The sequence below is a fragment of the Pygoscelis adeliae genome, unplaced genomic scaffold (genome assembly GCF_000699105.1).
Source record: "Pygoscelis adeliae isolate BGI_AS28 unplaced genomic scaffold, ASM69910v1 Scaffold62, whole genome shotgun sequence".
Classification (NCBI taxonomy): Eukaryota; Metazoa; Chordata; class Aves; order Sphenisciformes; family Spheniscidae; genus Pygoscelis; species Pygoscelis adeliae.
The window spans coordinates 6,744,487-6,767,925 of NW_008824401.1; the positions used below are offsets into that span (position 1 = coordinate 6,744,487).

The 23,439-nt window shown below is 35.2% G+C and overlaps 1 protein-coding gene across 1 annotated transcript in view; it reads right to left on the reverse strand.

Annotated features, from left to right (window-relative positions):
• ITFG1 (integrin alpha FG-GAP repeat containing 1) overlaps positions 1-23,439 on the reverse strand; it is a 92,194-nt gene that overhangs the window by 56,382 nt on the left and 12,373 nt on the right. Inside the window, exons 7-9 of the mRNA XM_009320340.1 lie at positions 21,627-21,721; positions 6,324-6,385; positions 3,865-3,949 (exon numbers count right to left, since the gene is read on the reverse strand). Coding sequence (XP_009318615.1) covers positions 3,865-3,949; positions 6,324-6,385; positions 21,627-21,721 — 242 coding nt within the window. The remainder of the gene's footprint in view (positions 1-3,864; positions 3,950-6,323; positions 6,386-21,626; positions 21,722-23,439) is intronic.

The following is a 23,439-nucleotide window of genomic DNA, read 5'->3' on the forward strand; positions in this document are numbered from 1 at the left end:
GAATATACACACACGTATATACAGAAATATAGTAGACCTTACAGATACATATATATAGATGTATACGACATATATTTGCATATCTTTTTCATGGAGAAAATATATCTTTATTTGAGTACATCAGGAACACTTGGCGCTAAGATTACACTAACATCTGTGACAGTTTCTCATGAGTCACCTAATTGTTGTTCTTTCCAGCTCCACTTATCTAAATAATTTCTACTTGATAGCTGTTGTTCAACCTGTTTATTTTAAGAAAGGAAACCTTACCCAAAATTAGTTGCCTTTGGAGGTTCTCAGTCAGGCTCTTATTCAAAGCTCCCCCCCTTTTTTCAAATGACAAGTAAATATTTATGGCTGGAAGGAGTACTTCAAAAAGAACTTTTGGAAGCAGGAAATAACGTTAGACAAAGTCATCTTTTGTTTCAAAAGATGTTTTGCTAAGATGTAGGTGTAATCAGTAAATCAGAATCTTGGACTACAGAAGTGCAACAGTGTCCAAATAGAAAGGTGGGTTTAAATGAGAAGGCTGCAGCACAAGTGACATACTCCCAAGCTCATGTCTGGGCCTGACATAGTTCCAGAGTCTAATATGCACAAGGTTAAGTAAATGAGAAGTGGCAGAGAGTGAAAGCATAGATAAGTATGGAATCCTTTGAGACCTTTAGCAAATGGCAAGGCTGGCCCATCAGCTATGAGGTACAGAAAATGTCAAGAAAGGGGAAGAAAATAGAGGCAGGCAACACAGAAATAAGATGCTTGCAGCATGCATAGAGCAGAGTGAGAGTGCTATGGTATGTTCTGCTTAGTGTATCACACGCAGTTTGGCAAAAGCTACTTAGGTAGAAGGTAGTGCAATCTTCTAATGCATCTCATTTTACATTTTCATTGTGCTATTTTGATTTGTTGTGCAATGCAACCTCTTTCAGGCCCCATTACAGATAGTCAAAATACTATTTCAAACTGCAAACCATCATACCTTAACTTCCTTTGACTCATGACAATCATTATTTCATCATTTTTGAAACGGGAAACTGAAAAAAGGAGATGTTCAAGTCTGACAAACCATTTCTAGTAAGACATCTTCTTTAAATTCGGCTCATTACAAGCAGAATCTGTATGATGAATGCCTACCTTTTGAAGTATCTAAACATACGCAGACATAGCACAGAGGGTAAATGTAGTTACTCTGATACAGTGTTATTCCAGTAATGTGAGATTTTGCCTCTTTATTGTTAGACTGGTGCAGAACAAAAAATACTGGAATGAAAATGAACATGAGCAGAACTCAACTAAGAGCCTCCTTTGCATTAAAAGTTTTTTTTCCTCCTACCAATTACTGTATAGCCACTCTTGCACAGAACTATTTCACTGTAGGTAGGATTTTTTTGATGGTGGTGGAGTATTATTCAGCTTCCTTCAGACTGCATTTCATAAAGAACATGGAATTTAGAATTATACTCCTTCACTACTCATACACGTTGTTTTATTACCATATTCACTTCAATATTCTCTAAAACTTTGTTCAATGAGAAAATAACTGTTGTAGTCTTGATTATTTTAAATTAATGCTTTGAAGATGAAAAAAATTTGATGCACTGCTCAATTTCCTACCCACTGTTACAACAGAAGAAAGATTAGAGTCATAGTAGTACTCAAATAGTAAATTTGAAATCATAGTTACAAGTATTTCCATAGTTGTGAGAATAAACTTTGTTCCTCTATCAAAACACACACACACACTTATAACACTCCTTTCACTCGCTTAGGAAAATTAACGGGCAGAAAGACCATTAAACGATTTCCCGTCCTTCACCCTGGACGAAGTTGAGTCATCTGGAATGAAGATAAAGATTATAGTGTGTATGTAGGTGTTCAGGAAGAGGAAGCAAGACCCTCATACTGCAAGATCTGTGCCGGGTGTTCTCTCTTAGAGATGAAATGGCTGAGATCTTTCAAAATAACCAGTTCCAAAAAGTGAGCTTCTGAAAAGCCAGCATCTCCTCCCATAGATGATACTGATGATTCCTTGCCTCTCTATCCACTTTGCCATATGTGCTGTCCCTCTACGTTTATCTGCATGCATTTCTTAAGTCCCTGCACGCATTTTCTCCCATTGTATTCATCCTTACTAGAAAGATTGCTTCACTATTGCCTCACACTAGTGCTTTGCCTGTGAATTTGATGATGATTAGCAGAGCAGAGTATTAAACAACTGGTGATGGAACTCCAAAACAGCAGCTCCCCGCGGCTAAGCTAGCTATATCGGCCATTGTCTTTCATAACCTTGGCTGTACCAAAGCCACACAGCGTACTGCACCACTATATCACTGCATTCAATTTATTCACATTTTCAAAATTTTAACTTTAACATTTGAACAGTTCCACATCTCTCTGCAAAAACATCCCAGGGTTTATTAAAATTCCATTCATTATGATAAATTTCTAGAATTATGATATATCATTTGGACTCATTAGCTACCTAACATAGAGATAAAATTATCCTACATAAAGATTGCTTTCCACATTGCCATCATTTAAAAAAAAAAATCAGATTTCTACTTAGTACCTATTAAGACACATTATTCAGAACATCAGCTTGGAAAATGGGTTACTAAACCCCCAAATTTATTTATTTTTTTTAACTGCAAAAACTGTAGTATTCTACTCTTTCCTTCAGATATTATATACACAAGTTTTTATATTTGTAGATAAACAGTAAAAGATTTTACCAAGATTTTAGAAAATGTTTAACATTTCACAGAAGAACCTAGAGCATTGTTCAGCTTCTGCCTTATTTCATTTACTATAGATCTGTAAACCCATCCACAGTTGCTAGAAAAGGATCTAAGGATAATTAACTACCCAGCAGAGGTGTCTTCTCGTTACATGTCAGTGAACAGCTTTGCTAGAACTCTTAAGAATACTTCTAAGTGGCAGCATAGAGCAAGAGAATCGGACTCTGGGTCTAATTTAGAGTCTTTAATTTAAAAAAATTGTCATTTTCTTTAAAACAGATTTTAAACCAAAATGATGCAACAAGGCTACCATTTGACAACATCTAAAGACAGGCTCAGTCTCACAATTAACAAGCATGTTGTATAAATATAGTAAATTAGTTCTTTAAGAAGTTATTTACATTCAATAGTGTCAGCAGAATGAGGCCTGCAGCACTTTCCCTTGGGCCACAAAATTCTTATTTTGCACAGAAAAAAAGAAGTACTTTTTGGACTACAAAACCAACATTTCCTGTTCTCCGTAACATGACATACACATTGATAAGCCACAATTGAGTGAAAAAGTACATTCTAACAGAAAGATATAGGCTTTCACTAACCCTTGCAAAAATAGATTTACATATAAATTAAGTTTATCTTCTGTCCAAAAGCCTTCCGGAATTTTCAATTACAACCATTAAGAGTTTACCACGTTTCATCAATCTTTTTTCAAGTCATTTTAATTCATTTACAGTTTGGCTTTATTAGTTTGTAAAAGTGAAGAATTTATGAACATTTACTCAAGTAATATCTTCTGAACAAGATTAGGGAAAAAAAACCAAAATCATGACAAACAAAATACATGTCTGATAAAAGTAAATTTGGCATTGTGCCATGCCCCAAAGCAACAGTCCTTAAGTGTAATACATGTGATGTAGAATGTATTGGGATTGCCAAAGTTGAATTTATTAATAATTATTCCCAGATATTTCAAGATTTACAGTCAAATAGATATAACACCTTAAAGAAAAAAAGTAAAAAAACCCAACTTTTAGAGCTAAACATCTTTATTTGTTCTTTGATTTAGAGTAGCTAACCAAAATATGAAAAAGAAACACTCAGGATAGTTTAGAAGAATAAAACTCACCAAAATCTGCAAACATGGACTGTCCAACAACTTTCACACCACTAGGCGTTTCCTTACTTTTTCCAGCTTTAGAGAAGTTCCCATCCTATCAAACAGGACAAAGATGATGGAAAAACCGAATTGCAGACTAAGTGATAAAATTTCACTTTTGAACCAAAGAACATACACATCAATAAAAAAGCGCTTAAGTAGATAATAAAGAGACATCTCAGCTATGAAAAAAAAATGCACTCTTTGAAAACCAGGACTGAGTTTTTGCATTTCTAATCCTTTATGGAATCTTATGGAAATCCAGTAATAGTAATATTCAGATACAATTGTCCATTGCTGTGTTATGAGGAAGAGATTGTGTTATTTCAGCAGCATAATTGAAATCATAATTAACTGGTAATGAATACTAATGTGCATTTATGCACACTGACATGTGATTTTATAGATATATGTAATATATAAAAACACACCTGCACACCTGTTAAAAATAGCTTCTGTTTTCCTTCTAATTAAGAAATAACTTGTTTTTACATTAGGTCTGGTTCAAGTCTTGTTTTAATCATCTATTATTAAAACCTAGGCCTACAGAAAACAATATTCCAGTATTTCATCAGAAAGACAAAAGAGGAGTGCTGGATCCTTGTTTATTGTAGAACTGGATCACAACTGGAACAAAACCATTTAAAACGTTAAGTTTTCGTCGCCAAGTAAGATGACCTAAGGCCCACTTTTCTAGTCATTGCAATCAGCTCATACAAAGTGCTATGCACACAAGTATACGTAAAGCCATTGAGACAAATGATACTGTTTTGTGGATTACGCATAGTTATCCATATTGCTTACTCATGTCATATTCAATGCTGTTGAAGATGCAACTCTGGAGACAGTATGTGGATGTTTGACTATATATCTTACCTTGAAATATAATTGATAATGATTCAGATGAGAACCCCCCCCCCCAAATTGATGCAAATCATCTCCATGCAGAAAAGACGACTAGGCCCTGTGCTCAGTTGGCCAGAAAAGCATATATCATATAGGCAAATGATTTAAAAGCATTTTATGGTGCATCAGTGAAGGGAATTACTTTGCCTAGGTTTGTAGAGCAATTTAACAGCATTTAATGGATCAATTAAGGTATTTAAGATTGATATATGTGTACCTATATTTTATATGTATGACATATTTTAGTGGGTTCCAAAGAATACAATTCTTTCTTTCTAAAGATAAACAAGTCTATGCATACAAAAATATATAATGTAGGATAATATTTAGAATACATGAGTTTGCAAAATCCAAAATTTGTAAGAAAATTAAAAAAAAACCCAAAAAACCAAAAACACCTGCAGGAGACAGGTCAAATTGCCTTGTGTCATCACTAACACTCACTCCCTCAAGAATTAAATTCATCGAAGTCAAAAACTGTTCATTTTTAAGTCTATATAAAAGCTAGAAATACAGAATTCATGACCCTCTGCTTTAAAAAAAGTGTCTAGTACAGCTTTCATTACTTTTGCCTACAAATTAGTATTCTGAGATTATCTGGCAGCTATTCTTTTTTTTTAATTTTAACATTTTAGAGTTCAGCAGCTGGTTGAAGATGGCCATGTTGTCACAGACAAGACTACATTCTCTGTTCTACAGTGACTCGCTGTGATATGATGGATAAATTTTCAGGTAGAAGCCTCAAAAACTCATTCCTTAGCTAATAAGAAACACATTAAGCACTTTCTATTATAACAATAAAGTAAACTTTTAACATACACGTGCTAAGATTCTTAACCATAGTCCTTTTGGATAACAGATTTAGTATAAAGGATACACTTAGTTTCAAATCAACTAATTTCATTAATTGTTATTAACAATGAGGTTCTTCACTGACCCTGGTCAAGTTAGGCAATACAAAAGCAGAACCTCAATAAATAAATAAAAAAAAAAAAACCACATTGACCTATTTCTCCCCAACCCTGAATTGCATTTGTGATATTTGGTTAACATAGGACTCAGGATTTTCTCAGCTGTAACTTGCGTACATATTGTAACAAGTGAGATTTTAAACCCCTGTCTCACAAAATCTTACCCAAGACCTGAAGTCATAGTTCTAAGAAAGCTAACTTAAAGAAATCAAATCTTTGAGACAGCAAGAATAAAAAATCTGATCAGCCTCTTCTTCATAGATCACCATGCTAAGTGTCAGTAACCTCCTAGAACAGCTGATGACACACCAGGAGTCCTGCTAAGGTGTCTGATTGATTTACTTAGTAGTCATGTTAAAAAAATCCGCAGAGGAACTTATGCTGAGTAAAAGATCTCCAGTGATATTCTGCAGTCTAAATGCAATAGTGCAGTTAGTGCCTCAACATCGGTTCCACTCATTCCTGAAACAAGGAATAGCAGATGACTTTTTTTTTTTTTTTAAAAACTTGTCCGTGTTTTAACAGAATGGTTATTTGGGTTTTCTCTCTTACCTTATTTACCCATGTCTCAAACTGAACGTTTTGTGAATTTGGTGATGTAGTAAGGAACAAATCTGCAAGGAAAAACATAAGAGAAAAAACATTTAACATTAGACTAGACACGTATTTGATCACTCAATAAAGATATATTTTTAAATAAGTTATATTACCTATATTTTATAAGTTATAAATATTATATTCCAGTGATGTTTAGATGTATATATATTAAGCAAGAAAGATTAAAAAACAAACCCCCCCAAAACTATTTTCATCCCTCATACTCTTCTGTATAAATAAATATACCTTCTGCACTCAACTTCTGCATTTGTATAGTTTATTCCTAAATTAAGTTAGCGTCATATGAGCTAGTCAGTGCTGGATGTTATATACGCACACTGAAGAACGTTTCTTAATAGTGAAGACAGAGACAGACCTCAAAGCTAGAAAAAAGTATACATAGTTATATTTTTAGTAAGTTAAAATTAAAAATAAAAATACCAACCATCCTTTTATTTTGGGTATGCTGAATTAAGTAACAGATATACTGTTGACAGGAGGAGAAAAGGAGATGGAGAAATATTTCAGGTTTCCTTTACACAAAAATTCTCTTAAACATCAAAACAGCGCAAAAGAGTGCTTCAAAGGATTTATCTGACAATGCCTACTTAAAGACGAGCTTATTCATCGCCATTTAGGAAAGCACCCAAATTAGGAAAATGGGAAGAAAAAGCTTTATAAAGGAGGTTAAAAAAAAGGGGGGGGCTTTAAGGGAAAAAAAAGATTTATGAAGTCCAGTGTTAAGAAGTCCAGATCTTACCAAAACCACTCTTTCAGATTTAAGCACGTGTTTTCTTTTTCATTGCCCTCCTTCCCCCCCGCAATTTAAAATATCACTATTTGAGTTAGAACACCATGGTTAGTCTGTAGGCAGAAAAAAAGCGATTAAAAAAAAAAAAAGAGTATTAATGCTTTACCCTGAGGTGGTTTTCTGAATAAGCAGGTGGACTGCTGTACAGGGAATTTCAAATGGCATAATAAAGGGTATTGTCTTCTGGGGGGGTGGGGGGGTGGGGGGGCAGGGCAGAAGCCAAACCATAAACCCCCACAGCAAACAAACAAACAAAACCCAAAACCAAAAAAACCCACAAACACACAAAACCCCAAAGATTTTACTTACAGATTTCTCCGCCCCCCTGCCCCCAGCTTGAGAGTCATACCATTTAATTTTATTCCCCTGAATACCTGAAATGGCAGTTTCCTTTAGAGCACACACATGAAAAGCATGATAGTGTGCTTCATTGGAATGAATTATATTGATACTTAAGTATTTCTTGAAGGCAAGAGACAGAAATAATGGAAACAATCTGAAGATATCACAGATGTAACATAGAAAACATATATAAACTTTCAAATTGTAACTTTGCATGTAGAAGGGAGTTTGTGCAATACTGTTGATTACTATCAGATATAAACCAGAAAAATATTAAAAAAATCCAATACATTCACAGGGAAAAAATGAGAAACATGGAACAACAGAAGCCACAACTCACTTTTCTACAGGTCAAAATGCCACTAAATCTTGAAAAAAGTTTTTGAGGTTCAAGTAAGTATTTCAAGTAGGGTTGTAGTATATCCATGCTGTAATTTGTACTGCAATTTGCAACTAGTTATGGGCTATGTCGCATACAGATTATGCCACAATAGGCTCTTTAAGTATTATATTTAAATACACAGCAAATGACTAGCATTTGATTAGCAAATATAACAGGTTGCCTAACCTTCAGCAGAGATTTTGTTGGCACTGTAACTGTTTTCCCACCACATCTCTGACTCAGTTTCACACACTGCAGAGCTGACCTCTCATCTTTAATTGCTAGGTCAATCCTCTCTCTGCCCAGTCCTCTATGCAAGGAAAGATCTTGGGGACCATTAACTCAGCGTTCCCACTGGCAATGCTACGTTTATACATGTTTTGTGACTATCCCAGAATTAGACAAAATGGCACAGCTGCCAAGAAGACATAATTCACCCAGTATTATTATGCCAGAAATTCAGCTCTGAACAGTTGGTTATTACTAGGTTAAATAAATGCATCAAGTTTTTATGCAACACAGTTATGCTTCTAGGGTGGAAAGAAACAAATACAAAAGGCAGATATGAGTTATGCTGGGGGTATTACAAGGACCTTAGCTCTAAATAATTTATTTAAGGTTAAAACAAAGTTCATTAAAAATAAAACCAGCAAAAATAAAACAGCACTATTTCTTGACTAATGTAACATGCGATGGAATTTCATTTAACAATTATTCTTAATTTTAAAACCTATACTAATGCACCATACTATGACAACTTATCAGTAAAAAAAAAAATTAAAAAAAAAAATCTTTTCTTAAATGGGAAAATGCAGTACCACCTACAGTATCCTTACAATAGAGCCTTCTAAATAAAGAGAAATGAATGTCCTTAACATCTTAATGGGAAGTCATATAAGCACTGCTACGAATTGAACTATCTATAAGTAGTAATATATCTTGTTTTCCTTTGAGCTTTACAGAGTAAATTTATCAGTTACAGCTCCTCAGAGAGGATAACAGCCATGTTTGACTCAAAAGACATTCCATATTGTTCATTCCAGAGTTACAACAGGCCACAGAAAGTCAGGCACTCAACATGACTGGGCAACGACGACAGCAAAGTAAACTGCAAAGTATACTAACCCTAATTTTCAGCCACAGCCATTATGAACTCAGTCAAGTATTAGTGAATTACTTGTAACAGAGTATGTATGGTTACTGTATATTACACATATACACCTCTTTTGTAAAAGCATGTAAAAGAGGGAGCTTTGCAACGGACTTTTCTTATGCATTGAAAAATCAATTTTTTTCCATTCTTAGTGTGAACCATATTATATTAGTTTTCTTTCCCCTACTCATTTAATCTGATTTCCTAATAAGTGTATAGAAATATTCAGAAATGTGACTGCACGGGGAACTGAAATAATATAGGAAGGCAAGGAACAACAGGCATATAAAATCCCAGATGTTAGGACCAGAATCAAAAGTAGCTTTAAAATAAACATTAAACTCCGGGGGGGGGGAGCGCGGGGGGGAAGGAGGGGGAACCCTGGAGGGGGGGGGGGGGGAAGATGAGAGAACCATGGTGGCTGGGATGTCACACAACTTAATAAAATCAAATAATACATTTAGCTATCTGCAGTGTAGGAGGAATAAATCAGGATACTAAATGCAAGTCAAACTACAAAGAGCCAATAGAAAGAAGATAATTTAAAACATCTAAAATGTTTACTATGTTAAAAATGTGGAGGTGCTTACAGATTTAAAGTCTTTGTTCAGCTGCTGTACAAACCAAGTATTTTAATGTGAACACGTGTTCTACATATTGAGAGTAGGAAAACAGAGCTATGTTTTCAGAGGAGGCAATCTACCATACATCTCTCTGGTTTGCAAGAGATCCGTGCTGAACATGGCCCTCTGCAGTAGCTTAAAGATGATTAAATTCAGCAACACGCCAGTTTTGTTGAACTGAACTCCCTCAAACCCCCGAAACAGCTTCTCTTGAAAGTTAGTAAACTACTGTTGCCCCTTGTTCCTCTTCATGTACCTCTCTGTCTCTCCTTGTTCCTAACTTGAAGCACATAACATTATATACAACAAACAGAACCAACACACCAAAGCAGCTCCAAGGCTGCTGTAGTATTACACTGCACTGGTAAAATGCAAAGGCAGGCAAAGATAGCAGATAATCTTCCAGAAATAGCATAGAGGAGCTAGTGCCATGCTGCTCCTAAGTTAAAGCCACAAGCTGTGATTTAGGGACAACTTAGATACAGCAACACCACCTCTCGTTCTAGAGTCCGCTGAACCAATTCAGCCGGTGTGTTATTGCCAATTGTCCTCCTTTTTATCCTTAAGCCTTCTTAGAAGCTACGTGTCTCAAATGCTTATGCATATTTTTGTGAATAAACCCTCTGGCACTGAAATCAAATAGAATGCTTAATATTTACAAGTAATTCTCCATTTTGATTGAGAACGTCAGAGATTTCAAAGCAAGCAAAACAAAATAATTTCTTCACAGCAGCAGTGTAAAAATGCAATGTAATTCAGACACCCCAAATAACTGTTTATGAATTTGTATAGTTCAGAATTACAAATGTTTTCTCCAAGTTTGTAGGAAAGAAACCTGTAAGAAAAACCAAGCCCTGCCTGGTACAGCGTTTTAGACCAGATGATTTCCAACCTAACTTATTCTATGATTCCATCTGGCTTTATTATGTAAGTTTTTGTGCCTAAGAGCCAAAAGCATTAGAGAGGAAACAATTAAGAATCTGTGCAATTTATAAATATCTTTTTCTATACAGCCATGGCAAAAACTCCTTGCAAGCATCTCCTTCCCAAAGGAACGGTGTCCATGGCAGACATCTCTCACCACTATTGCTATAGCTTTCCATGTCTATTATTACTAAATTCTTTAATATATAAGGGCTGCAGGAGAAGAGATGGAGCCAACAAATGCGTTAAAAATTTGTATGCTCAGTACTTGGATTACACAACAATGAAGACATACACGGTTCATTGCTGCATTTTTTGTATTTTAATACACTAATCATCTTGAAAACTGCAACATTTTTGTTTTGCTTCTGGCTATATCAAGAAATTCAACCCCTCTTTCCTACAAGTAATGCCTACCATATTACATATGCCCAGGAAAAGATATGCTGCCACACTGCCTTTGGAAGGCAGTTCTGGTTGCAATTTCAGCTGTAGAAAACAAAATCATTTGCACGCAGATCTCAAGTTAAAAAGCATGGATAAAGTATTGAGGGCCATATCATAACACTCTGTTCAAATACCAATAAACCTAACACCACCACAATGTGCTATTTACAACCTGAGGTTATAAAAATCAAATAATCCGAAGCTCAGCAATCTGAGTTATTTACAGACTACAAATGTGATACTCTGGATGCTTTTACTAGACAATAGGTACATAAAGAGATACTAAAAACAATAAGCAAGGAGGTACCTTTAACAACCCTATGCCAATTGTAGATTCTGGAGATATACAATGGGAGGAGGGAAGAAAAAAAAAATCAGTCTGGCCGCTTTCCTACTGCCACTGACAGAGAAAGAATATTGGGTTAGCTGGATGGACCACTAGACTACGCCTGCAGGGCATTTCTTACGTTTCTGATTTGTGACATGATGTAGTAAAGGTAAGTAAAATCCTTGATAGTTGGGATGGGGGAAGGTCTTCATGTCAGATTCACATCTTCCTGAAATGTAACACCTACAGCCTAAGCGAATGGCTAGAAATAAAAAAAAGCAATACTGTCTAAGATGAAGTGTTTCTCTTAAACAAATGCAAAGTGAAGTGTGTTCACATTTAAATATGTTTTCCTATTTTTGATTTAACAGGCAGTGATTAACATAAAAACAACATAAGCAATAGGAAAATTCATAAACAAAGTTCAACAGCCTGGCAATAAGATAAAGAATCAGCCTGGGAATAAGATAAAGAATCAAGGAGGTTACCCAGCATTTTAGACCCACAACACTGAAAAGCTACCTAAATATATACCAAACGCTTAATACAGAAGACATCTGACACATGCTGTGACACAAACCCACACTATTAGCATTTTACTCACATTTTTACTTTCCCTAAAAAGTGAGTTGGTGAGCATATTTGGCTATTCATTAATTTGAGTTAATTGGCTTAGTAATATAATGCTGCTATCCAGGCTCTACTACATCTTATCAACAGTAAATAGATATACTGAAAAGCACCGAATTCAGCATTCATTCTTACAAAAAAAGTGGAGATTATTAGAATTTATGTTTCAGCTTGAAAAAGGGAAGCTATTCATGTACTGTATTGCAAGCTCCAGTAACCTAAAGCTCATTACAGAGCAACCACAGCAGCTCCATCCATCTTTATTTGATAGGATCAGCTAATTTTGACATTGTATCAACATACGGCCCAATGAAGACTGAAAAATCTCCCCAGAAAGCTACATAAAACTTGCACAGCAAGACTGCATTGAGTTTAGTGCCTTTAGATCTATCTTGTACCAATACCAGTGTCATCCCAGACACATCTACAAACATTGAAATAATTTGAACACAGTGCACCCGTATCTTGACCTAGATCAGTTTCTGATCATTTTTATTTAATATATCTAATGGAGCATTACATAACTACTAATGTTTACGGCAGCCCATCTTGGGCACCAAAAGCATGGCATTCTTGCCACAGCAGCTCAGAAACCAGACACTTACAATAAAGATGCCTGATAGATAATCACCTACTGAGAGCCCAATGTGTAATTGCAACAGGTTATTGGTCATGACAAAGGAATTCCATAGAAAAGATGGATTAAAATGCAAGACAGCATTCCAACACCTCGAACATGAAAGCATTTCTACTCTTCCTGCAATCCCTAGCTTCTTACACTGTATCTTACAATTTTTGCCACAGATTGAAATAATCATATAGGCAGTTTCCAACCAAACAGCTCTACACCCAACAGCAGGTCCATCTCCGATCCTTATCCCACAGTATTCTTTACACAGACAATCCTAGACTCCTCTCGACCCAGTCTTATGCAACTACGCTTCTCTTATTCCACACAGCGTTAGGTCAATCCTCTTCTAATAACTTCAAGTCCATCTTTTAACATCCTCTTCTTGCAGAAATTCGTCCAGTGTTTGCTCCTCATCATCCCCATCTAAATTCCCATCTAAATTCCCATCTAAATCCCCTACCTTCAGCCCAGATTCCTTCCCCACCTACCAACTTCTACTCCCACTTCCTGTGCATCATCTCCGCCTTTTGCCCCCTGCTCTCAGTTAAGCATCCAAACACTGGCAATAGTCCAGAGCCACAATGGAAGGGAAGGCTTTGATAATCCCTGTCTATGGTATGTTCACTACTGATGGCTGTTTTAGAAAGGCACTAACAGCAATTAAGGAAAACAACAACAAAAAAAACCCAGTTGATATTTCTAAAACCTGTTTCAAACTGGCTAAATTTGGATGGATCTTTTAGTTAGAACAGCAAAAGCAAAGAGACCTTGCTATCTTTCAGGAAGGCTGTTTCAAAAGCAAGTGCTAGGTCACTAAGAAAAAAGTTGCCCTAAGTTACCAAATACCAAACGAGCTCCACCAGGACTTCAGTCTGTGAAAAGTGGCTATGCATTTATAACTGAAGGTTACAAAAAGTTCAATGTGGAGGTCGGTAGAGAGCTTAGAAGACTTCAGCCCAACTGGAAAACTGTAGACTATCTTATTGAATAAAGCAGATAGTATTACAAACCCTACTTCCAAACATTGCTTTTTCTTATTAGGACTACTAGGAAATTGCAATACAACCTAACTATACAGAATCTGCTCCAAGCTCACTTCTGATTATCCTTGTTATTTTCCTTCACTTTCAAGTGCTATAAAAACCAGTACTATTTATAGATGGAGTGTTGATTTCACTAATGACTGAGTTGACCTTTCAGTTTAATGTCACAGGGCTTTATTTCAGAATTAAAACCCTCAGCATCTACAGTTGTCTTCAGAAGCCACCAGGGCATGAGCAACATTCTTATGTTACAGCTTGACTTCACACTTACTTCAGAAGTTTAAGTTAATAAAGGAAAAAAAAGCGCCCCTATTTTTAAGCACTATCAAAATGCACAAGGTATTACCCAATTAGAACATAGACATGTACACTCCAAACATGCCTAAAGAAAGTTTTCATTCATGTGGAAGAACAAGTGTGTCTGTGCATATTCTTTAACTAGAAGTTACTTGTGCATATGAACATGCCTGCTTGTAATGTATATGTATTGGTACATGTAGATATGTAAATAATGTAATGTAAATAATGTGCTGAACTAAAAGTCTCTTCTTTGCAGTGTGTTCACAGAATAGGTAAGGTGGCAACTGTATTAAAATCACTAAATGCCATAAAGCCTAAGTAAAAGATAACTTTCCTTTATTTACATTACAAATTTTCCTTTATTTACTTTACAGACCAACCCACCAGTAGGAAAAAAAAGTATTTAAAAACAAAATTTAAAAAGTTATTGACAATTTTTTAGTTGTACTTATACAGCTTTAGTTGTACAATACTTTTAACACGGACAAACCTAACTTTATACAAAAAAGTTAGATAACGTCAGTTTTATTTCTTTACTACATGGAAATGGAAAACCAAACCTGACAAGTCTTGTGCTTCTGTTTGTAAGTTTTTCATTCAGGTAGAGAAACCCTCTATCATTCGGTATTCAGATTTGTTTGTCAAGTTGGCATTAGTACTGTACTAGAGAAAATGGAATACACCTACTGCCTAGCTACAGCAATTTAGCTTTTACAATATAGATACAAGTACCAATGCTCATGAGTTTGCAATTAACTTGTCATGAATTTTTGGTGCTAGTTACATGAAACAGTAAGTTAAGGAACCACTCCTTCCAGTAACTTCCTCCTCTGAAAAATTTAAGCAAAACAAAAGGACTTTGATTGTTCCAAACAAGCTAATTTGTGTTCACAATTTTTTTTTTTAAAGAAATGTGCTTATAGTAAAAGACGTTGTGAATTTATTCTGCTTTTCAAATGGGTCTTTCAAAATTTAATAAGCATTTACTGGAACTATTTAGTAAAGCAGACGATAAACAATTATGAACAATATAATTAAGCACTAAAATCTCTTTCATTATTAAAAATTACTGTAGGAAAAAATCCACATGTATTAATTTAAAAGCATCACTTAAATGGAAAACTTTTAAATTAGGTTTATGCTGAATAGTTATGCTTCTGAATATGCAGAGCAGGTAGGACTATTCCTCTGATTTTTTGCACTTCAAACATGAGTTTTCAGGCAGAAAATTCTGTTTATTTTCAGAATAAAGGCAACAATGTTGTTTCAATCAATAGAAGATGACCACTCAGTGTTAAGAGTGCTTTCAGAACCCATTTCCACATTCATGCTTTCTCAACAAAATGCTGTTTGGGGCAGAACCAATTTACTTCTCACCTATATTAAGTTATTGATTCCCATAAAAATACCGTATTAGTACCCCCCAGTGTATATAATTATATCAGTATATAATTAAAAACTTCAAAAGGAATAGCTTTTGAGACACTTCATAATGGCAATTTAAAAATTAAAACTGCTAAGCAGATAGCACAGGCCATGGGTTCTTTTAGAAAGATTAGGGAAAAACTTAGGTTAAAATAGCATTTCTTTTCTCTAAAGATCTCTACTCATTCTTTAATTCTCCTTGTGAGGTAAGCTATGAGTAAGAAAAGTGCCATTGGTACAAGTAGACCAATCTCAGCTGCAGGAGGAGATGCAGCTAATTTGAGCAACTCCGATTTCATCTTAGGAGCAGGAACTTCCTGTGGTATTGAATGCTGTGCAGAAACAAGTGGAGGAACAGAGGTAACAGGAGATCATGTCACACAGAGCATTTTTAGTTGGAGATAACAAATCTGTAAATAGTAAAAATAAAAGTATGAGAACCAAAGCTTTACAGACATAGATGGAGGTCCTCCAAAATGTATCCTGTGTGTCTTATACATTTTTTGCCTCCATTATGTAAACTCTCAGGTAAACTCTGTTATCAGAGCTTAAAACAGTTAAGAAATTTTAAAAATGTACCTGTTCAAGGAATGAAACAGTGACATGGCATTACTGAATATTTGTTTTGGGAAAAAACATATGGGAGGGGGCAAAACAGAGAGAACAATTTGACTTCAAATACATACGCACACCCCCCCAGTTTTAAAATGCCACTCAAGGTAAGTTTTAAAAGGCCAGATAATTTGTTTGCAAACATAATGAGCCTGGTTATTTTCATAGAGAATAAATGCAGATCTATTGCATAAAATAAGCTTCGACGATAATATTATAGGCAGAGAGGCTACCAGCTTCCATCAAGAGGAAACTCACCAAAAATAAAATCAGTCTCTAACATCAAGTCTTCAGAATCCAGGTTTAAATGATTACAACAGAAGAATCACCTGTGATTCGAATGAATGGTTTTCAAGAAGAAAACGATCTACATGTATGCGTTTAAACTAAGAAGTGGGAATCAAAAAGAAAACACATTGTAAATGTTCTGGTACATTAAGTTTCTAGATTCCCAAAGCAAAACAACGTAAGAAAATTAACCGTCAGAAATCAGTAAAGAGACTAGCAATTAGCTTATAGCAAGCTGTTTCTGACTAATGATTTTTCCCCTTTAGTTTTCCCAAAATAAAATTTATGATTTTTCCTTCATTTTATATAAACAGTTCCAGAAATATCTGCAATTATACACACCATGTGCTAGTGTTCAACACAAGACAGGTTGTAAAAGCAGTATTTCCAAACTTTGGAATCACATAACCAAAGCACAGAATATTTAATACATTAGCTATTTTTCATAGCATTCAAGGATACATTGACAGATGTACAGTATGAAGTTACAGTATGAGTCAGAGTCCAAGGCAGTTTGTCTCATACATTTGAACATTTTTTAAAAATATTTGCAAGGACATGGCCTGATTTCTTGGTAGAAGACTTGTAGCTTTGAGAGCATACAAATTTATTGTTCATTAATAATCCTTTTTTTCCAAGTAATTAAGTACTAAAATTTTGGTTTACAAAGACAGCATTAGCCCGAAATGAAGATCTGATGTTTTAGGATGTTTAAATAGAAACAATCAAGTTAACTAATTAGAAGAAAAAATTACATGTAGCAAAATAATTGCTATCCTAAAAATTTCAACTTTAGATAAACACTCTCGATACACCTGTGAGAGCTTACATTAAGACAGTCTAATCAGTGTTCACCTAGTGACCCATGCTAAATTTAAACTTCAGCTTGGTCCAAAGTATTTATCTGAAAATGCTGGCTGTAACGCAAATCAACAATGGCATAAACAAAATATGTTGTCTGTTGTCTAGCTTTAAATAGATGATCTGTATCGGTACCCATCTCTACATCATTTCTGGGTGGTCCTTATCAAGTCCTTTTGCCTATCTTGGCCTCAGTTTCCAGTTATAACACTTTTCCTCCATGGTTCGGTTCATGTATTTCAGTTGTAAAATCTTCAGTATAATGACCATATTGCGAATAGCATTTACTCAATTAAACAGTATTCTCTCCATCTCTTGACTACATCTGAAACGCATTTCTGAGAAAGACCGAGTTCCTTTTTATTTTGAATTGAGTGGACTAATGCAAAGAGAAGTTACTTTTTATCTCCTTCACTATAAGTTAAAAGAGTTAAATCCTGTACAAATACTTCTTTTCTTAAGTCACATGACGTAAGTTTTTCAGCTTGAGGATATGACGTTTTTAAGACAGGCCTCTTACTTGAGGAGCCTGCTTTGGAAATGCTCACCTGGACTGTCATGCTCTATAAAATACACCTGATGTTAATCTGTTCAGACAAGCCTATTGTTATTAGCTTCAAGATTATTTTCTTAAGCTAGCTATTAAAAAGAACTAATGACAAGTGTGAGTATGTATTACTGGACACCCAGTAGCCCTGTTCTAACAAGGGTCACCACATTTTCTCCTCATCTTTCAGTCTATCTCAGTGCACATATGAACAGTGACATTGATGGTAGGTAGGTAGACTAGATCATTTCCAGACATTCCTTCCAATCTCGGCCATTCTGTGAACTAGATACTCCTCCCAAGAGCAACACACGCTTAATACACATGCAGAAGACACTTGAAAATTTTTATTTACTTCATCCGTAAAGCACACGTAGTCCCTTTGGTAGAAGTTTTATACTGCAATTTTTTGCATGGATTATATAAAATTCCTGGCCTAACTCAAAATTACTTACTGAATTAAAAATTATAAGAAGCTGAGATTTCTACATGAGGATACTTTATTTAAAAACAGCAGCAACATTACTATCTGAAACGGCCTAGTTTATATCTCACCAAGAAAGATTAGTATTATCTTTGTTCTTGTTAGTGGATTTTTGGATTATAAAATCCTTAAACAGTTAGCCTTTCATGAAGCACTGTCAGGGATTAAAAACATCTTTATGAACATGTTCTCATATAATGAAATTATAACAATGCAACTTCATTTTACCCAGAGCAGGAGAAGCGTGGCAATTAAAAGCTCTGCTTTGAGGGTTTAAAATCAGCACGTTGAAAACGGGTTAGGCAATAAACTAGCAAAAAGATTCTCAGCCCAGAGAGGATTTTTTCTTTTTTTATGTCAAGCACACTTTAAATTTCCTAAGCTGTTTATAATGGTAGAGTTGCCAAAATTAGCCCAGCTAAAAATCACGGAATTGGCTGCATCTGTTACAGAATACAAAGAGCCCCAAAACATTGCAGAATATTAGAAAAAGGTCTTAAAAAACCCAAAAAACAACAAGTAAAGATGGCATATTCTGAAGATTTGTTTTTTATTTGTAAACAAAAATCAGTACATCCATTTTAGGCACAACTATATCTTCATATTCATGAATAGCAGCATTGCCTGTGAGTAAATACTCTGAATTTTTCAGTCAAAGAGTACCACAGCAGCATCAAATGTCATGATTATTAAATCTTTCGGACAACAGGATTTCAGCATGCAGACTATTCCCCTGCATCCTCGTCAACACCTCCCTCCTAATTAATAATATTCTAATGTGTACCAGGACCTATTCTTAATGAGGTTTTGTTCCAACTCAAGAACGGTAGTGCGGGTGAATACTGAGTCACAAGAATCCTCTCCTCTTCACGAGCTCTACCTGAAGCAACCAGTAAGTAGTAGACTCCACTGACTCCATTGAGAAGTAACACTGTATGAATCGCACTCCTCTCTCTGCTGGTATAGAAAGGCTGCACTGCCCCAGCTATGCTAGCAAGGAACAGAGCTGAACAAAGAGGAGAAGCATTTAGCTGCCTTCTACAAAGTCTATCCAGACTGCACAGAGCGAGACACAGGCCTAGTTGTGGGCATACTACAGTAATATCAGCACCTTATTTTGGCCCTATTTGGCAGAACGCATTTAGAATCACACTACTATGAGTACTGTATGGACAGTTACATACAGGTTGTTTTTTTGGTTTGCCTTTTTTTTTTAAAGTTTGTATCAGCTGACTACTTTTATGACGACTTCTATGGGTCACTTGCCCAACTCCGTACAGACTAACACAAGTTACAGGAGACATGGTGAGAACACTAAACAGGTATTTTTTGGAAGAGGCACAATGAGACTCAAGGTGCAATTTCATGCTTGGTTAAAGGCAGGCTACAACCGCTGCTACTGAAAGAGGAGTCAACCTTCTCTCTGCGCTTACATTGGCTCTGGCAATGCTGAAGCTGCATGGCTAGTTGTATCAGCTTAATAACTCAAGTGAAAATGAGTTGTGTTCCCCATCAGGCCCAGTTCCTGAGCAGTTACTATAGCTGAGGGAACTGCCATAAATGTGCAGACAGGACCAGACGATTGGTGACTTTTCATTTTGGCAGCAGGCAGTCTTGGAATAACACATCAGTCATGAAATATCAGATATCACCAATAAGGTATTATTTTTCAGCAACATACGCCACGTTCACAGTTAGTCCAACTTTCATAGGGACAGCAAAAAACCAATTTACCGTTCCCATCTTAGAAGCAAAAAATTATTTTAAAGAAAATAATTCTGTGGTAATATTTTCTCCAGTTTTCTTCTCAGAATGAATTATTTTCCTTGAAATTTTCCTCAGGTTGCTGTAACATAACACATATTTCAGCCTGAGGTGTTAATATCCTTGCTGTTACAAGCAAATAAAAGTCAGGATCTTTCTACGGGGAGTGCTTCATAGAAGCCTCTATTTACAACTTGAGATATGAATAAAGATGTGAATCTATAAAACCTCCCGGCACTCCCCAACACAAGATCCTGACTTTCATTTCTGTTTAATAGAGAACTTCCGTATATCACTACCACTAACTGGAGCTCTCTGGACATTGTTTAGGCTGTTAGCCGTCATAAAACACATTTGTGTACTCATGCAAAAATCGATCAATCTGTGATTGATCTATGTAAGCAACTTCGACTTCCTACCTTTGCCTACCTCTGAGTTTAGATTTCAATATACTCATCTCAAAGTGCTACCTGGAATGCTCATCTACGCTGCCCATGCCACTAAAACAAAATTCCAAAGGATTTATAGAACTAAATGTGTTAGAATCAGTTATTACCTGACACTGATTATGGTAAGCAACCGTATATTTAATTTTCCAGTTGGAATTTCCACTTGGCAGCTTCGTGCAGCAATGTGCCAGAACTGAATACTGAGGTTTGACTCTGCGCTAAAGCAATTAACTTAATCCCCAACATTTATAAGCATCTTAATTAAATTTATGGACTCTTTCCTTTCTCATTCCCATGCTACTAAATAGGAAAAACAATAAGCTCTTTCCAAAATTACCATATATGAATTGATGTACATTGCACATCTAGCAGAAGGTAAAGCGTTTCAGAATTCATTTAGTGTGTGAAGCAATTAAGTTTAGCACAATATTTAAGTGTGCTTGGAGGTACGAACCAGGTATGTAAGTGATAAATAGATTCATCGTGGTAATCGAAGGCTAAATTGCATTGCATATTTCACAAAAAAACCCAAACAAAACAAAGCCACCATCAAAGGAAGAATACAGTTTATCTACCATAAGAAAAGTTGTCTCCAGTACTCATATGTAAACAGTGAATTATAAATAGGTTTTAGGATTGCTTATAGAGTAATAGAAGAATAAAGTCTCACATGCTATTTTCTCAATCAGTGCTAGAATTAACTACAACAAAATAGAATGAAGTCATATTGAAATCTTCAAGAAACAAACTCTAAGTCCAGTCTTGAAAACATTCTTCTGAATGAACTATAAAACTATTTTCAGACTCAAGATGAAGAAAATGCAGCCCTGCTTCTGATTCAGTTGCAAACTGAATACTAGAGTACAGTATCACAAAGAACAGGAAACAATGCTTTAATGGTGAACACAAAATTATTCAGAACAAGCATTAGTTCTGATTAAATTACCATCAAGAAGTAGAAAATCTTATTAGGCTATTAATTTTGGCAGTTATTTTTAAACCCCAGAATTTTAAAATTGTAGATATTAAAATAATTAAAAATAAAACAAAAATCAGAAGTCGCAGTCATAATTACTGAATACAACATTCCAGAACCAACACTTCACAACCATCAATGAAATTTATTAAAATATTAGAAGGTAATTGCAATACATTACATTGTATACTTAGTGATAAATACTTTTAGAAAGGTATTTAACACCTTTATGACTTACCAGCAGTGAAGTCGTTATTTAAATCTATAAACGCATGAGAGTGCGGTATATACATTTTATTTTGAGTTTCCAACACAGCATGCCATGATAAGTTCCTACAGACAAGAACAAAAAGCAATACATTTCATCAATGCTTAGGGACTGTTAATAATAATATACCTTTTAAAAAGAAAATTGTGAAGCTTCAAATAAAATTGAACAGAAAGTATGTTCTCCTAACGCTAAGCTAAAATTACTACTTAGCTTACTCTAGTTACTTAGTATGTTGCAATTGCTTGAAAGGTTCTGCGAAGGATGATTCATAGCACAGGGGCTTCAGTTAGATTTTATTAACTTTCTAAAGCAACTTTTCTTGTACACAGAGAAGTATCACTACCCACAAAGTGAAATTTAGTGCCTAGACTTCAACTGTAAATCTTGAGACACTGATCGCTGTCCTCCCCGGTTTCCCCAAGCAGTTTTACTGTCAGTACTTCTGAAATCTATTTTAGGATTAATAAAGATGAGCAAAAATGGACATAATTAACAGCTCATGCCTGCTGCATGTAAATGGACTTTATTTTCAGTCACTTAAAAAAAAAACCCAATGCAAGAATTAAACTCTCACATTATGATGGACTACAGGCTAATTATGGGATTTTCCAAGCAGGTGATACTTTTATTTATTTATAAACATACATGCCCCACTGGTTTCTGTTCTAAAAACTAATGAACTTCCAGCAAACCTCCCTATTAGCAGTGCATTGAAATATAACAAACCCTTCAAAAAGTCATAGCTGTTGAATCATCAGATATGTTACTTTCAGAACCCTTACCTAATACACTCAGAAAAAAATCTCAATATGCACTATACAATAGCAGGACAGTGGTATTACCACTGTCTGGAATGACTTTGTTTATTCTAGTGACATTACATACATATTACTAAAGTCCTTATCTTCCGTGACTATTTTACAGTAAGAAAAAAAAAATGAGCTTCTGATTACTTCCCAGAGATCATAACTAAGTCTTAGAAATGTTAAAAAGAATTACTTAATCTTAAAGAAATAATTAAATATTTTCTATAGGTTTTTCTATGTATTCAGTTTTGAAGACAGTCAAGAAAGTTAGTTATACAGCTCTAGTGTAATTTTAAAAACATTTTAGATGAAAAATAGAAAAACGCTTTTCTAAGCAGATGACATAAAGCTGTTTTCCACATACAAGACATTGCTTATGCTGTTACCTATAGCACTCGGTCTTATTTTGAGCTGTAATGAGTAAGTTTATTTGTATCCTAATGCTACTGAAAGGATTTCTTAAACAAAACGAAACAAATGTCTCCCATTTTTCCATATCTTCAAAAGCTCATTAAATTTTTCAATATATAATCATTTACAAGGTGTTCAGAAACACCCTTGTAAATTTGAAATCTCTGTTCCATAAGCCATCAATTTAAATAAAAGTAATGGTGATAAAATTCAAGTTGGGATTAGTGACCAAAAACATCTTGCCAAGAAGGATATCGTTTCCATTTACACATTTAAATGTTATTTACCCTACATCACTTCTGAATGATCTCTGAGGAAAAGAAAATAGCCCGTTAGGAACAACAGGTATAGATTTGTTAAACTCAGCGATGGGGTGTGGTGGGGGGAAAGCCTTACTCAAGCATTTCTTAAGGGCCGCGGAGATGCACAATAGAAAGCTGATGTATTGTTGCCATAGAGACAGAGTAATCAGCTCATTGATTTCCCCAGTGGTTACAGACCCCTTCTGACACAATAGCTAAAGACAGCCACAGAGGAATGCAAAGACTTCCTAACACACTCTT